This window comes from Vanacampus margaritifer, chromosome 2, assembly GCF_051991255.1.
Source record: "Vanacampus margaritifer isolate UIUO_Vmar chromosome 2, RoL_Vmar_1.0, whole genome shotgun sequence".
NCBI lineage: Eukaryota > Metazoa > Chordata > Actinopteri > Syngnathiformes > Syngnathidae > Vanacampus > Vanacampus margaritifer.
In genome coordinates, this window is record NC_135433.1 from 7071671 (window position 1) to 7088981 (window position 17311).

Genomic DNA, 17311 nt, shown 5'->3' on the forward strand with positions numbered 1-17311 from the left:
TTCCTTTTGATCATTAACATATATATATATATCAATTAGTATTTTTACAATAATTCCACCAAATATGTGCCATTTGTGGCCTGAAGGGGATTTTTATTTATTTATTTTAATAAAATTAAATTGTAATTTGTATTTATTTGACTAAGTAAAGTGTCCTGCACATTGATCTTGTCAATTGTAAATAAATACAATGTGAAAGAATTAAAAACTAAAATTTCACTTCAAAATTTAAGTCCTTTGAAGTCGTTATAGTCTTTAATCATTCAAACCCAAAAACATATAAATACGATTTAAATTTCAAGCATAAAACTATAATTTTTAACATTTTTTATTTTTATTTCTTATTTTAAATAATTTCATTGCAAACTGAGTTTTTATTATAAAAATTTAAATATATGTAATTTTAAGAGGGCAGGTTTTGGCACGTGTTTACATGGCCTTAAAAAACCCGAACATTGCCTATATTTGTTTTTTAAAAGAGTTATTGCCTGCATGTATACGTACTCATTGAAATGATTGGATTCAAAAAGATAATCAATAAATCACAGACATAGAACTAAAATGTAGTCATAAGTTGCTGATTTTTTAAACTCTTCACATGAAGAGGACAGGAAAGAATACTGGGGGACAGCAGTGCCTCTCTTTCCTACCTTGACCGCACATCCCTGCCTTCTGTAGTGGTACCTTTCACGCTGAGCGGCGAATCTGGCTTTTGATGGGTAGTGTGAAAGGGGCTTATTATGGCTCTCCGACCATCGAACGGCGTTAAATGAACCATTTAGTTCCTGTACTTTTCACGAGGAATACCTACACCAATTTTGAACTATCCTTGTAAAAGTGAAGCTTCTTACAGATGTGACTACTAGTTAATATGTATGATTAACCAAGTAAAGGAGGAAGCTAATCAATCTATTTATCATTTATCATTTATACCATCCATGTCTTTTATATGAAGCAGAAGTAGCAGCTCGTTCTGTGCCGCAGCTGCCGTCGGCTCTCCATTGATACGATAAGGTCAAGATTTTACGAGGTGAGCCCCTTAGCTAATTAGAGCGCGGCTCCTGCAGGAAGTGACACGTGGCCGTAATGGCACGGCTGCTTCGTCATCATTTTTTTTCTTTTTCGTTTTAGCATTCGCAGCAGAAAACGGTTCAAAGGAGGTGAGGCAGCCCCCCGGAGGTCGTTTAATTAAAAGATGCGCTTGTGTTGTATTGACGTCCCGCCAAGTGGCGGATTGGGCGCTCCATTAGTCGTGTCTGGCAATAAATAAGACGTCACAAGGCGAGTACAGAGCAGCTTTGCTCGACGTACGCCATCGCTAATGCCCGCTAAATAATTACCTAATTGTCTTGAAGACAAATAGTGTGCCAATTAGCATTTTGAGCAGTGCAGCATAAAATAAAACGTTATAAATATTGTTGGCAAGGTGTCGTAAGTAAAGTGGATATTACTTTTGAGTTATTTATAACATTGTATCTTAGCTAAAGAGCAACTTCATCACATAATTTAACTAAATGAGATATTCATAATATTGGGAACACCTCTTAAAATGATGCAGTGCAGTTGTACATTATTAATGAATGGACATCTCTGAAATATTTCAAATGTCGGTATTAAAAATGCTTTTTTTTTTCCACATCACAAATTCATAAATTTTCATTTTTAACAAAGTTGTACTTAAAGTTTGACTTCAAACAAAAAATATTAATTAAATGTAAAAACTTGTTTCAAATGTCATTTCTTTTGTATTTATTTTTATTTTAATCATTAACAACATATTTATATATTTTTATTTTTATATTTCATTTTTAACATTTTTTATTTTTATTTCAAGTGCAAAAATTCTAATTTTAAGCACAAATATTTTCATTGTATTTGTATTGTGAGTTTTTGTTTATAAAAAAATAAATATATGTAATTTTAAGTGTATTAGATTTAACTTTAATTTGACTTCACATTGAAACATTAAAACCTAATTTAGTGTCATGTAAAATTTTATGTCAAATGTTTAATTTTAAAGTAGAATGTCTGATTTTAAATGTCAAAAAGAGTTTTCACACTTAACAATTTGAGTCACAACTGTAAAAGGGGTCATTTTTAATGAACAATTTTAATCATGCAAATTCTAGATTTATAACATGAAAAGTTCATATTAAACATCAATTTTGTATCACGCTTGTCATAATGCAGGCAAGCTGGAGCCCACAAGCTGGCCTATCTCAAATGTAAAAATTGTAATTGTGAACCAAAATGATTGAATTTGAAAAAAAATATCAACATTAAGCCTTGTGAGACAAAATACTAATGAAATAAATGGATGAAGGGGCAACGCTCACCTGCAGTAGGCGATGAGGTACCAGATGGCCCCGAAGAAGAGCCACGTGACGGCGTAGGCCATGACAAAGACGAAGAGCGAGCAGCGCCAATTCAGATCCACCAGCGTGGTGAAGATGTCGGTCAGGTAGCGGTACGTCTCCCGCATGTTGCCGTGCTGCACGTTGCAGCGGCCGTTCTTCTCCACGTAGCGCTGTCTCTTGCGGCGCGTGCGAACTGGTACAAAGATACCAAGAGTCACGCTTATACATGACCCGCATGATTGGTTCCCGCAAAGCCAGTAGCAATATGAATTTAGCTAATTTTGCTAACACTAGCGATTCAAATTTGTACTCTGTTACATAACATGACTGTTAATGACTAGCATGAAACGCTAAGCTACATGAAATTTAGCAGGCTTGTCTATCCCTAGTTGACCAACATTTTGTTTTGAAACAGACATTTTGGAGTAACTAGCGATTCAAATTCAAATTTGTACTCCGTTACATAACATGACTGTTAATGACTAGCATGAAACGCTAAGCTACATGAAATTTAGCAGGCTTGTCTATCCCTAGTTGACCAACATTTTGTTTTGAAAGAGACATTTTGGGGTAACTAGCGATTCAAATTCAAATTTGTACTCCGTTACATAACATGACTGTTAATGACTAGCATGAAACGCTAAGCTACATGAAATTTAGCAGGCTTGTCTATCCCTAGTTGACCAACATTTTGTTTTGAAAGAGACATTTTGGGGTAACTAGCGATTCAAATTCAAATTTGTACTCCGTTACATAACATGACTGTTAATGACTAGCATGAAACGCTAAGCTACATGAAATTTAGCAGGCTTGTCTATCCCTAGTTGACCAACATTTTGTTTTGAAACAGACATTTTGGGGTAACTAGCGATTCAAATTTGTACTCCGTTACATAACATGACTGTTAATGACTAGCATGAAACGCTAAGCTACATGAAATTTAGCAGGCTTGTCTATCTCTAGTTGACCAACATTTTGTTTTGAAACAGACATTTTGGGGTAACTAGCGATTCAAATTCAAATTTGTACTCCGTTACATAACATGACTGTTAATGACTAGCATGAAACGCTAAGCTACATGAAATTTAGCAGGCTTGTCTATCCCTAGTTGACCAACATTTTGTTTTGAAAGAGACATTTTGGGGTAACTAGCGATTCAAATTCAAATTTGTACTCCGTTACATAACATGACTGTTAATGACTAGCATGAAACGCTAAGCTACATGAAATTTAGCAGGCTTGTCTATCCCTAGTTGACCAACATTTTGTTTTGAAACAGACATTTTGGAGTAACTAGCGATTCAAATTCAAATTTGTACTCCGTTACATAACATGACTGTTAATGACTAGCATGAAACGCTAAGCTACATGAAATTTAGCAGGCTTGTCTATCCCTAGTTGACCAACATTTTGTTTTGAAAGAGACATTTTGGGGTAACTAGCGATTCAAATTCAAATTTGTACTCCGTTACATAACATGACTGTTAATGACTAGCATGAAACGCTAAGCTACATGAAATTTAGCAGGCTTGTCTATCCCTAGTTGACCAACATTTTGTTTTGAAACAGACATTTTAGGGTAACTAGCGATTCAAATTTGTACTCCGTTACATAACATGACTGTTAATGACTAGCATGAAACGCTAAGCTACATGAAATTTAGCAGGCTTGTCTATCCCTAGTTGACCAACATTTTGTTTTGAAAGAGACATTTTGGGGTAACTAGCGATTCAAATTCAAATTTGTACTCCGTTACATAACATGACTGTTAATGACTAGCATGAAACGCTAAGCTACATGAAATTTAGCAGGCTTGTCTATCCCTAGTTGACCGACATTTTGTTTTGAAACAGACATTTTGGGGTAATTTTTGGTTTTCCAGGTTCTTTCCAAAACAAACTCCTGAAGATTTTGTCCGGTTGCTAACCACTTAAGGCCTTTTCGTACTGCACTTCTTAGAAGAGCACAGTATGTGCCGCAAGAGCACGACAGCAGAACTCAATGCTGCGCCACAACGTGCAAGTTGGCCATTTGCCGTCAGGGTGCTAACAGCAATGAACCACTCAGAAGGAAAGGATCCATGGTTACTTCCTGGTAGGCTTAACACTTCCAAATATGGGCAAGCTTGCCCCGAAGCGCCGTCATCCATGCGCCCTGCCCTGGTGAACACCAAGAAAAGCAAGTGCAGTGTGGAAAGGCCTTTATACTAGACATCTGGATAATGCTAAATAGCAATAAATGTTAGTTTTGCCATTTAGTGTTGGAAGAGCAGCGCAGTGAAGTTTAAGGACTCAACCAAAGTCAACCTTACACATTTCTTGACAATAAAATGTTATATGTGACCTCACTAGTCTAAACATAAGTTCATTCTGATTAATATTACATTTGTGGAATATGAGTTATGAAGCAAAATCCAGCCGTTTTTATCCATCACAGGCGGCGGCCATTTTGCCACTTGCTGTCGATTGAAGATGACGTCACAGTTGCTCAGGGCTCAGGCAACCAATCACAGCTCACCTGTTTTCTGAAGCTAAGCTTTGATTAGTTGTTACCTGAGACCTGAGCAACTATGTGATGTCATTTTCACTTGACAACAAGTGACAAAATGGCCACTTTTTTATATTGATTAAAAACTGCTAGATTTGGCTGCTTAACTCATATTCCGGAAAATTAACCAGAGTACCATATTTAGACTAGTGGAACTAGTAGAACATATCAAGAATTATTTGGAGAGTTGACTTCACCTTCAAGTCAGCTCCACCAGGTCACTAAACAATATAAAAATTGGCAGGCATGAGTAGAACCACAAAAATAGTCTCAAGAAGCCCAAAAAAAACAACGACATGAAAAGTCTACAAGTCTCAGAATCACATCAAATGTTTCACTGAGGAACATGAATATTTGGTAGACCCACAAAAACGTCATGAAAAAGAAAATCTTGAAAATATACAGTAAGTCTATGATTTTAGTTTATAGCGGCTAATTTAGCCATTTTCAGGAGTCCTGCAAAGTTGAACTTGTCAGGCATATTTTTTTCCCAATTGCTACTAAATTTGAAATACAAGCTAGATGGGTCAAGAATTTGAGATTTCATTTATGTGGTGGTTCATAAAACATAAAAATCTAACATCTTAACTCCACTATGATGAAGCCAGACCAATCGTCCTGAAGGCCACTTACCCCATCCAAATCGCCCTCTCTCCTTCTCCGGCCCTTGGGTTTTCTTCCTGGTCTGATTGGCTGTGGCCTCCCGCTCTGCCATCTTGGATTGGAACGACCGTTTCACCTTGGCCGCCTCGGTGGTCACGACGTGGCCCAGCTCCTCGGACACGTTGAAGACACCACAGCCGTCTGCGGGGGGCACGGGGGCCTCGGTGACCGCCTCCGGCTCCCCTTCCGGCTTGTGGTCCACAGGCAGTGAGAGGGAGTCCGGACGCGGGGGCAGGACGGAGTTCTCCACAGCCATAATACTTGCGTGTGTGTGTGTGTTATTGAAATGTCACTTTGGCTCACTCTGTCCACTGGATGCTTGTTGTACTAGCATTTGTTTGCTGAAATATGAGAAGGAAAACATGCAAGTCAGGCTATTGTTCAGTCACAATGACTGATTGGTTCATCTCATCTCATCTCATCGGCTTGCCTGCACTCGCAAAATTAAGTGGAAGTCAACCTTAAACATTTCTTTAGAATTAGATGTTATATGTGAGCTCACTAGTCTAAACAAGACATTCTGATTAATATCACATTTGTGGAGTATGAACTATGAAGCAAAATTCAACCATTTTTATCCATCAACCAATCACAGCTCAGCTTCAGAAAACAGGTAAGCTGTGATTGGTCGTTCCCTGAGACATGAGCAACATTGATGTCATCTTCAGTCGACAGCAAGTGGCAAAATGGCTGCACCCTGAGATGGATAAAAACGGCTCGATTTTGCTGCTTAACTCATATTTCACTAACGCAATATTAACCAGAATGCCATATTTAGACTAGTGGGGCTGCAAACAACATATTATTGTCAAAAACATTTTTTGGGGCTGACTTCCCCTTTAATATTTATTTAGAGTGCCTTGCCTCCATCATCTGCCGTCTTTCGCATCACCAGCAACAAACTTTTGTCATCCAAAAATTGTATCAGCTCTGCAGCTTTGGCATTTATCTGCTTCATTTTCAACAGGATCGTACAAAATAATGTATTTGAGCCTCTGCAATCTTAAAGGGAAAGTCAACCCCAAAAATATTTCTTGACAAAAATCAATTATATGCAGCCCCACTAGTCTAAATACGGTATTTTGTTTAATATTGTGTTTGTGGAATATGAGTTAAGCAGCAAAATCCAGCAGTTTTTATCAATATCAGAAGGTGGCCATTTTGCCACTAGCTTTCGAGTGAAAATGACATCTCAGTTGCTCAGGGCTCAGGCAATGACCAATCACAGCTCAGCTTCAGAAAACAAGCGAGCAGTGATTGGTCGTTGTCTGAGCCCTGAGCAACTGTGATGTCATCTTCAGTCAACAGTAAGGGATATAATGTGATGGATAAATACAGTTGGCTTTTTCTGCAGAACTTATATTCCACAAATGTAATATTAATCAGAATGTCATGTTTAGACTAGTGAGGTCACATATAATAATATATTATTGTCAAAAAATATTTAAGGTTGACTTGTCTCCAACTGTTCGTGTTTTTTTTCTGAGCCCCGTCAAAAAGGAGTTTACTTTAACAGCTACTCGTCTCAGTCGACCGCTGACTGATTACGCTAGCCATTAGCTTGCTCGCACTAGACTCATTTGCAGCTTCTTTCTGGTGATAAAATCGCAGTATTTTTACCAGAGGTGGTCAAAACTGTCAGTGACGATTGCCCACCTCTCGGCAAGTGCTTCCGCATTTTGTGCGAGCGCTTCATGACGCAAAGCTTCAAAAAAATACACGGACTGACCACCGACTGAAGTAGGTTTACGTCCGTCGATCCAGGTCAGTACAGAGTCAGACGGTACTTCTCAGTCCGTGTATTTTGACGCTCCGCGTCATATAAGACTCAACGAAAATGTGGAACCACTCACCGAAAGGTGGGCATCTGTCACACTGATGGGCCAATGTAACGACAGTTTTGACTAAGGAGCTAGCGGGCTAGCTAGCCCTATACGCCTGCACCTTGTAATTACATATTTCACTAATTTCCCTTCACTAGTCAACCTCAGCTTTGCTACTTAAAAAACATATTACCAATACCAGCTGCTAAACTTGTCACCGGGAATTTATTTTTATTTTTTTTCCCATGGATGACGTCATGAATCAGTCATCATATTAAAATTAGGAATAAATGCGTTTATGTGTGTGCGTAACACTAACTGCAAGTTGCCTTCAAACAATTAATTAGTCCTCTTTTTTTCCATTTCATTCAATAACAATGGATTGAAAAATTTGGTTATGAAGCCAGAAAATGTAATTTACCCGTCTGTGTGTCTGTTTGTCTGTCCAGTCTACAGTGAACAAGTGGTTATGTCTGCCTATTACGTTGTTGTTTTTTTATTTAAATCCAACATTGAAACACCATGCATATCAAATAATATTTAAAAATGTATATCATATTGAGATTTTAAAAGTTTTGTCCTTTTTTTTTAAAGCACATTTGGAATTGGAGTAATCCGAAAGTAATTAAACGTAATCAAGTTACATTACTTTAATGTACTGGATCCTGGGTTATGTTGCTAACTCTATTTTTTAAGTTATTTGTAACTTGATCGGAATACTGTTTTTTAAAATAACACTACTGAAGTCACATGATACCAATTTGAACAGCAAGTTTGGTTGACTTTTGAGGCATACTTATTTTATTTAGTTATTTATTTGTTTATTTTTATCATTATATATATATATAATTTTGTGCGTGTGTGTGTGTGCGCGTGTGCTATTTAATGTGCATTGCTATTGCTATCACAGGCAGGCCGTCTCAGGTGTCTTACATAATGCACGCAGCAGGGCCTGATGTTTCAAAAACTATCTCTTATCATTATTATTACGAATAATATCGCGCCTATTTGCACAACACAAAATATTTATGTTAGTGTGCGTCCATCGTGAGGCTGATGAGAGACAATCACAATGACGCACGATCACAAATTGGCCACAATTGGTGAACGGGGTACCCAAGCAACGGTGCACATTTGCCCAACAAAGTGGTTGTTTATAAAAATACTGAAATATCTCACCTGATTAGTTTAACGTCATTTGAAGAAGAAGGTGGGTATTCTTCGTGTGGAACGGTGGCTCGACGCGTCGGTCCATTTTCGGCATCGATCCGGTGGATCCTCTAGGACCGAGAGGACAAAAGAAGAGCTCCTCAACCCTGAAAATAGACCTTGCACGTCCGCCTTTCGGAGGCTAGCGACTCGCGTTGGCCGTGTGGTAGAGGAGTCTTCCGCGGTGCGTGGATGCGATGGAGGCGGTCAGGTGTCAGCCCAGCCCCTCGAACCGAGCATTGCCTTGCATTGGTGAATTGTGCTGAAATTACAATTGTCATTTTTTTAACAGCTTGTCCATTTAACACATTCGTACGTTCAAAACTATGTAAGTAAAAAAAAAAAAACGGCAATAAAAAAAAAACACTAATGAAAAGAAACCTGTGTGGAAACCTACGTTATACACGGTCTAGACAAAACACTAATACAAGCCAAATAGGAGACACAAAATTAATTAAATAAATAAAAAGACACATACTGTATTACCATTTATGTACAAATTGAAATTGATCACTTTGCCTGTGCAATATACACCCCGAACCAGCAGGTGGCAGTACAACGCTAATGCTAAACGGTTAGCGGAAGTCAGAGACGAAGAAGTTCTTTCTTCCTTTTTCTCAACATGTCGGTGTTCGGGCCGGTTGTGAAGGTTCATCCCGTTGTCCTCGCCTCCATTTGCGACTCGTACGAGCGACGAAATGAGGGCGCAAGTCGCGTGATTGGCACCCTTTTAGGTAAGAAGCCATTTTATTGCTCGAAGGCCCATTTTGTCTCCTCTTCTTGTAATCGTGGTACGTTTTAGCATTGATGCTGCTAACGCGTGCGTGCTACATACGCTCACGAGAGCGTCATTTGAACCGATCAGCTGTTTAATATTGTCATTTACTCGTAAACATTACTCGGTGAGATAAGGTCGTATTGGACGCTCATTATCAGTTCGTTTCGTTCTCGATGTGGTTGTAATATATGTGGTAGCTACTACCTGTACTGTGGCTAACAATAGCTACCTGTAACGTTTACGTGTTATATAACCTGTGTTTTCCCCCTTAAGGTACCATCGACAAGCACTCGATAGAGGTGACCAACTGCTTCTCTGTCCCCCACAATGAGTCTGAAGATGAGGTGCGTTGTACATGTTGTTAATGGCTAGTGCTGCAGTGTATCGGTTGCAAACAGCGGTGATTAATTGGTTGATTGCTTCTATGTCTTTAGGTCGCCGTGGACATGGAGTTTGCCAAGAACATGTATGAGCTCCACAAGCGCGTATCGCCCACTGAGGTCATCATCGGCTGGTACGCCACAGGCTTCGACATCACTGAGCACTCGGTGCTCATCCACGAATATTACAGCCGCGAGGCCACCAATCCCATCCACCTGACCGCAGACACGGCCCTGCAGAGCGGCAAGATGAGCATCCGCGCCTACGTCAGGTCTGTCTCACCGCTTTTTTTTTTCCCTTGTTTGTTTTGTGCGAATAACCACATGCTGACATTTCATCTCTTACGCAGTGCACAGATGGGCGTGCCCGGGAAGACGGTCGGCGTGATGTTTACTCCGCTCACAGTCAAACACATCTATTACGACACGGAGAGAATAGGCGGTAAGGAAGGAAACGCTCTTCAATGTCAATGTTTCCTCTAAGCAGCCTGCAACAACTAACAAGTGACACATTAAAATATCTGTCATTTTTGGTTACACTCTATGGATTGTATGTAGTTATCCTGTTGATTACAAATGGCATAACAACATAATCTTTAAATTCAAAACCCAAAAAGTGCTTCTTCGGTGCAGGTACTGGCCAGCAATTGAAGTGCTTGCTGAAAACCCAGATTTTAATTGATCATTTATCGGCAGTTACATAAAAAAAAAAAAGACAGATACTGACCTGCGCTAAAAATTCTGAATATAATCAATAATGGACCTGGATGATAATGGGTTATTCTATTGATTAATCAGATAAAAAATTATCTTGCATTACTAAAGAGGAACTTAGTCAACCCAAAATGTTCTTTGCAATAATATTTTATGCAGCCCCACTAGTCAAAACACTATTCTGTTTAGTATGGTGTTTGTGGAAAATGAGCTTTTATCCATCTTAGTGGGTGGCCATTTTGTGATTTCCTGTTAAATTACAATAGCATCACAGTTGCTCAGGACTCACGTAAAGACCAATCACGGCTCAGCTTCAGAAAAGAGGTGAGCCGTGATTGGTTACTGTCTGAGCAAATAAGAAGTCATTTTCAGTTGACGGCAGTGACAAAATAGTCGACCCCCCCCCTTCCTAATATTAATAAAAACGAGAAGATTTTTCATCTTAATTCATATTCCACAAATGCAATATTAATCAGAATGCCTTGTTTAAACTAGTGGATGCAGATAGAACATATTGTAGAAAAAAAGAAAAGATTTTGGGAATACCAAAAATCCTTATTCAATGTTTCTATATTGTTTTTTGTTTGTTTATATAGTGGACTTACTGCAAAGGACACGCATCACTCCCAGTCGCACCAAGGGCCTGACGTCCGACCTCTCCCAGGTGGCCGGCTCGGCTGCCCGCGTCCAGGACATGCTAACCACTGTGCTGGCATACATCGAGGACGTGCTAGTGAGTCTCTGCAGACATTTTGTCAATCGCCTCCGTCTTGAACGTAGGCTGTGACTGGAATCACTCCCTAAACGCTATATAGTGACCTATAGCAAGCTCGCCATTTTTTGTAGTATAGGTTATCCCCTTTATAATGTCCTCAATTTATCTCACAACGCATTTTGAAAAGGGACAAACGACGGTGAATAGAAAAGAAAATCCCATGAAGCAATGCAGCAATATAGACAAAGTAACACATCACAACAAGGATGGACATGAAGTTCTTTGTATTAATTAAGAAAAAAAAATGTGTGCAAATCAATATGTTACAATTTATTAGTTCAATATTTAGGTTCACCACCTCAAGTCGAGCGAGCAAATTGTAATTATGAAATATCAGTGACGTGATTGATTGTCTTCCCGGGTTAGTGTTCAATTGATGTTTTAACTATATAGTCCACCCGGGCTGTATAAAATTCAGAATTCCTAAATTCCAATTCAGTTTTTGAATTGAGGTGGTTTGAAATTTTAATTGCATGAAATTAAAAAATCATGGTGCATTTAACAATGAAGCTTTACAGTATTAGCCTACAATATAAATTTCATATAAATATTATTATAGGGACTTTGTACACAATTCTTAATTACAGTAAATAGTAGGGATGCAACGATATCCAAATATCACGACGCGATATGAAGGTCACTATGCCATAACTATCACGATATTGTGGGGAGATTGGAAATATAAAAAAGGTCACGATATTGTTTTTTAAAAAACGCTCATACAAAAAAAAACACAATATTGTGCTTTTGTACAAACCAGTAATGTATATAAACAACCTACAATCTCAAATAATATTTACAATCTTGTTTAATACTTCCGTTTCACCTGACCATTAGCGTGGATTTTAAACATAGAAGGGCCAAAACATGCCTTGTGAAAATTAAACTGCACTAAAAACTAGCCACTAGAGTGCTAGAACTGCACAAATGGAAATCAACCAGATTTTTTTTTTAAAACAGATGTGCTGTTTTTAGCATCGTGCCATGCCGGCGAAATCGTGGCAGTTTTAATATCGCGACATAACAATATTGCATCATCGTTACATCCCTAGTAAACATCATTAAAATTGTTCAAAACTTAGAAATTGCTTCTTGGTATATCAACATTCAGAATACTTTCCTTTTATCTAAGTCTTTAAAATGTCTGGCCAAACATTTTGGACAATATACAGGCTCATTCTCACTGATATGTGATGAGAATGAGTTTCTCTCAATTCAGTTGAATTCACTTCCACTTCCTGCAATCCAAATTTGAATTAAATTCAACATCCTGTGGGGTTGAGTCAATTCAAAATCATCCATTGAATTGAATTCTGAAATTTAAAATTTTGAACAGTCCCCGTAGACGACTATTAAAATTATTATATATTTTTTTTAAATGGACGGCACATATCAGATCAGTAAGCAGGCGTACATCCTAGAATTCAGTATTAGCATTAGCATTCCGCTAAACGTGACCACTTGATCCATCCCAGTCTGGCAAGGTGACGGCGGACAACAGCGTGGGCCGCTTCCTGATGGACCTGGTCAACAAGGTGCCCACCATCTCAGCGGAGGACTTTGAGAATATGATCAACTCGAACATCAACGTACGTTGGACTTTCTTTTGAAAGATGATTCATGGCTTTGAGTTTGTTTTTTTCACAAAAATAGGATAAACCAGCACGAGAAGTAATTGCCATGTCAAATGTTTCCTTGCAGGACCTCCTGATGGTGACCTACCTGTCCAACCTGACCCAAGCACAGATCGCCCTTAACGAGAAGCTTGTGCTTCTCTGATGCGCCGTTTCGTTTTTGTGTACAATTGTTCTTTTTCTCAAATGAATAAAAGCAAAATATTCAGAGTCCATTCCCCTTCAAGCCTCTTTAGGAGTTATTTGTGCAACAATTTGACTTTATAGGCACGTTTTTGTGATTATAGAATATAACATAGAACAAATGGATAGCATCGCAACGGTAACTGAAACAATTTATACAAATGTAGTCAGGGTTGGAATTTCCTAGTAACTCACTATTCAATGACATCAATAGTATCACAATGAAGTGACAACTATACGATATTTAACGGTATGAAAATGCTCAACCTGTACTGTAGTGTACATATTTGGTTTTAATTTGTTGATAATAATTTTCAATATTGAGTGCAGATTAATCACACTATTAATTTTGACCGCAGGTTATCCTTTAGCTGACAGCGGAAGGTTATGTTAAAGGTAGCGCAGGTTGTGTTGAGCAATCGGCCTAAACGTAACTACATGTATTAAAGTAAAGCATTTATTAAATGTTTGTGTATGACATTCAGAATAATTGTTCAAGTCAAAACATTGGGGTCATTTTCCCCCCATTTTAAATTATGATAGTAATGAACTGATTAGAAAAAGAGGATGAGTATGGAGTCACAGGAGTGCCAAAATTAATAGGATATACAATTAATAAATAAAAGAGAAAATTTACAAATGTAGTCTTACAAAGGCAATCAATAAAAAGGAACACTTATTTATATTAATTTTGGCACTCCTGTGAGTGTGACGCTACGATAATTCACTCCACCACTTTCAAAGAGAAAATAAGAATCAAAAACATTTACAACATAGGATAAAGAACAAAATTGTGGTCTGATTAGTAGTACTGCACACAGGAAGTGTTTTGTAAACAGTGCTCAGTAGGTGGATAGAGGGATCAGGGGTCAAACAGCGTGAGAGATCGAGGGTGGTAATGGCTTCAAATCATAAAACGCACAACTAAATAGAGAAAGACAAGCACCAAAGCAGGTAAACACACGTCGAGGAAGCTTGGCTTACTTTTTATTGTAGTTTTTAAAGTTTTTAGTAGACTAAACGACAGGATAACTGGGCCTTTTGGTATGCATTCTCGCCTGACCTCAGTAACCACAACAATGGCCAGACACACCTGGATTAATCAATTTGTCCAATCATGAAAGACAGGAAATGAAGGCGTGGTCGATGACGATTTGTGCAAAGAGCCCATTTCCGTGATGTTCATCACCACCAAGAAGTTGAGTAACACTGCTGGGAAGTATAGGACGACTTTGAATGTTTTTCTTTATTTATTAATTATCTGCATAAATATACATTCTAACTGTCCAGCCTGAGTTATATTGGTACAAAAAGTAGGCATGAACAAAAGCACCCAGTTGTTTTCAGCTGCTAGTGTCGTCCTGCTTTGGCGACCCTCAACGTTTCCCCTCAGAGTCGGCGCCTGCCTCGACCTTCTTACTTTGCGGCTTAATGATATTCTCCATGGTGGCGTAGCCGTTCACCGCCCCCTCGTAGAGTGTGTCCCCGGCGAACCTGGCGATGGTCACTGCACGGTCCGGGTAGTAGAGGGAGGCGCTGGTGGCGATCAAGCCCGCCGGGTAGATGACCCTCTTCACCCGCGAGCGTCTGGCTAGAAGCAGCCCCAGCACACCGGTACTAGCAATGATAACAACCCGCGCGTAAAAGTCCCCCGGTGGGTTTTTGAGGAACGTCCAGGTTTCGCCCCCGAGACCCAACACGCTTTGGACTTTGGGTTCGATGCGACCGTAGGTGGTCCGACACTGTGCAGCGTACGGCTCCGCGAGCTTCCGCAGGGTGGCGATACAATGCTCAAGTCGCCCGGTTTTGGATTCCTCGCACGCGGCTTTCTCTTGGTGCGGCGCGGCGTACAGCGACAGGTCTTCCCAGTTCAGCAAAGGCTTTGCGGGCGTAGGTTTCTTTCCGTCACCCGCCGCAGCGTAGACTGTGGCCGGCCACAAGGCGAATGCTCCCGCCATGAGTCTACCTGTCACCTTCAACATGATCCCTGGGAGCCATGCGTGGCCAATACGGCGACTCGGGATGGACATTCTTTCCCAAGGCGAACACTTGCACATATATCAGTGGACATTAACCGACAAATCCTCAATTATATTTTTTAATGTGGTTTTAATCTAGAAATTGGTACCTTGATAGATCATGTAAGCTACTTTAAAAATTACAGGTATTGGGTGTTGCAACACGGATGTTCCCTCTCGACCGTTGAATGCAGTTTCTCTTTAAACGTCACGTTACGTTTTTGTAGTGGTCGTTCCAGTGATGTCATCGGTTACCATGGCAAAAAGGACGTCTCCATGGTACAACAGTGTAGCGACACTTTCTGCATTGAAAAGTTCTACGTTAAGAGGAATAGTCATTATATAGATAATTATTTCAATTGAAAAAAAAAATGGAATATCTTGACGTTTCATCTGTTCAAAACCTTAAGGCGCTATCTGCCTTGCTATCCTCTCAGCAAGAAGAGGAAAATGATGAAGATTATGAAGTGAGTATATTTTGCTACGTCGGTGTGTGTTTTTTTTCCAATCTTTTTTTTTATGCCTACTGTCATTATTCTCAAAATCTCTCCAGGATATGTCTCCTTATTCCAGGATGGGCCCAGGTCATGTAGGCCCCCCAGCCAAAAAAGAGAAAGAAGGTGACTTAATTTTCATTAAGAAAGAAAAATGCTTATAGTAATAATTTGTATGTGCATTTTAGAGTCGTCGGCATACACAAAAGTCAACAGCAAAGACGTGTGGAATGAGGAAGAGGTGGCCGAGGGCCCGCAGTATGATGATGTCACTGACCCCCGGCCTCAGCCTGAGTATGTCCACACGGCAGCACATGGATACAGCATGTTCTGATTGGAGGTTACACTATCCATGAATCATATATGACCCCCCCCCCCATGGTTGTGTACAGATATGAAATAATTCTCAAACAAAGTGTAGGCACCGAGGATGTCTTTTTGGGCTTGAGCAGAAAGGACCCTTCCTCCATGTGCTGTGAAGCGATGCTGGTAATACATCTTATTATGGAAAAGATACATCTTGATCGGTCATATGTCTTTGGAGTGTCAAGTGGGAAATTCTACGACCACGTAACCAACTTTTATCTGCCTATTTCAGAAAATGAAGATCATTCTGAATTTTGTGACGTAACAGTGAGGCTAATTTACGTACTACTGCACCCACAAGCCATGATTTGGCATTGAGGCAAAACACTGTTTTCAAGTGACGGCCAAGCTACACGGAAGCACTGCTACGTCAACAAATCAACAAACAAAAACCGTAAACACACCACTTATCTCCCTTAGATAAATGTTCCCATAAGCCGCTAATTTCAGTATTTTTGTGTACCCCACTTTACAGCTCACCAGAACATTTGAAAGCTCAGACTAACTATGACAAATAAAATAATTATACGTGTTCCTTAATATTCTGGACCCATTTCACATAATACATAAGAGTCAAAAATGTTGATGGTGAATATTTCTACAATCAGGTGAAAATCAAACTCCCTGACAGCAAAGCGTCGGATGTAACTCTGGACGTGAAAGAAAAATTCCTTGACCTTCGGACACCGAAATAGTAAGAAACATTATCATTATTACCTTTTATTACTTGTGATAACTCTCACTACACTCTTCTATCCGACTGTATAGTAATAGTCCTTTTGTTAGAGCTCATATTGCACATATTGTGTCTTAATGTTCCAGTAGACTGGCTCTTCACCTCCCACACCCGGTCCACCACCAGGAGGGCAAGGCTCAGTTTTTTAGTGAACGTGAGGAGCTCGAGGTGACACTGGTGATGAATCGACCACTGGACGACATCAACATGCAGTGAAATTTGACAGCCTGCAAGATCACACCCGGACCGGATTGCATTCCACTGAATTATGTGATTGCCAACTAATGTAGACTATGCACATTGATCCACTACACCGTATAATGAATGAAAAATGGTCCTCATGATCCATTTTAGACCTCTGACATGCTTTTTTGTGACTCAGTTCTAAATTGCAATTATAGTGCTTTCATACTTTAATTTACACTTCAATGTCTGTCTTTCTCTCAAACATGATAGTGCTCGGATTTATGTTTTCAGGAGAGCATTTATATACAGGGCGAAAAAGTAGGTATATAAATATATATATTTTTAAATTTGTATTATATGTACAGTATATGGCATCTTTACCTCATCCTGACCTTTTCCCATATGTTCTGCCTTCTTAATCAAGAATGCCAAGCGTTTTAGAGCCACC

General features: G+C 39.4%; 4 protein-coding genes across 5 annotated transcripts in view; 2 read left to right on the forward strand and 2 right to left on the reverse strand.

Annotated features, from left to right (window-relative positions):
• The window catches only part of kcnj9 (potassium inwardly rectifying channel subfamily J member 9), a 20045-nt gene extending 11137 nt beyond the window's left edge, over positions 1-8908 (reverse strand). Inside the window, exons 1-3 of the mRNA XM_077557727.1 lie at positions 8570-8908; positions 5538-5908; positions 2337-2550 (exon numbers count right to left, since the gene is read on the reverse strand). Coding sequence (XP_077413853.1) covers positions 2337-2550; positions 5538-5823 — 500 coding nt within the window. The 5' untranslated portion in view covers positions 5824-5908; positions 8570-8908. The remainder of the gene's footprint in view (positions 1-2336; positions 2551-5537; positions 5909-8569) is intronic.
• Positions 8909-9166: 258 nt separating this feature from the next.
• Positions 9167-13095, forward strand: eif3f (eukaryotic translation initiation factor 3, subunit F). Its single transcript, XM_077557728.1, has 7 exons — positions 9167-9333; positions 9651-9721; positions 9812-10029; positions 10108-10199; positions 11068-11204; positions 12722-12835; positions 12948-13095. The coding sequence occupies exons 1-7, from the start codon at positions 9222-9224 to the stop codon at positions 13023-13025; spliced, it is 822 nt and encodes a 273-aa protein (XP_077413854.1). The 5' UTR covers positions 9167-9221; the 3' UTR covers positions 13026-13095.
• Positions 13096-13921: 826 nt separating this feature from the next.
• On the forward strand, positions 13922-17094 carry dnaaf6 (dynein axonemal assembly factor 6). 2 transcript variants are annotated; one of them, XM_077558290.1, is made up of 7 exons: positions 13922-14017; positions 15519-15548; positions 15635-15701; positions 15764-15869; positions 15968-16064; positions 16550-16635; positions 16764-17094. In XM_077558290.1, exons 3-7 carry the CDS (start codon positions 15638-15640, stop codon positions 16891-16893), a joined length of 483 nt encoding a protein of 160 aa, XP_077414416.1. In that variant the 5' UTR covers positions 13922-14017; positions 15519-15548; positions 15635-15637; the 3' UTR covers positions 16894-17094. The 2 variants fall into 2 exon arrangements, with proteins under 2 accessions (XP_077414416.1, XP_077414415.1); XM_077558289.1 differs by lacking the exon at positions 13922-14017 and having other exon boundaries at positions 15192-15548.
• LOC144044083 (MICOS complex subunit MIC26-like) lies at positions 14034-15120 on the reverse strand. The gene has a single exon (XM_077558288.1). It carries the CDS (start codon positions 15118-15120, stop codon positions 14440-14442), a length of 681 nt encoding a protein of 226 aa, XP_077414414.1. The 3' UTR covers positions 14034-14439.
• Positions 17095-17311: the final 217 nt, after the last annotated feature.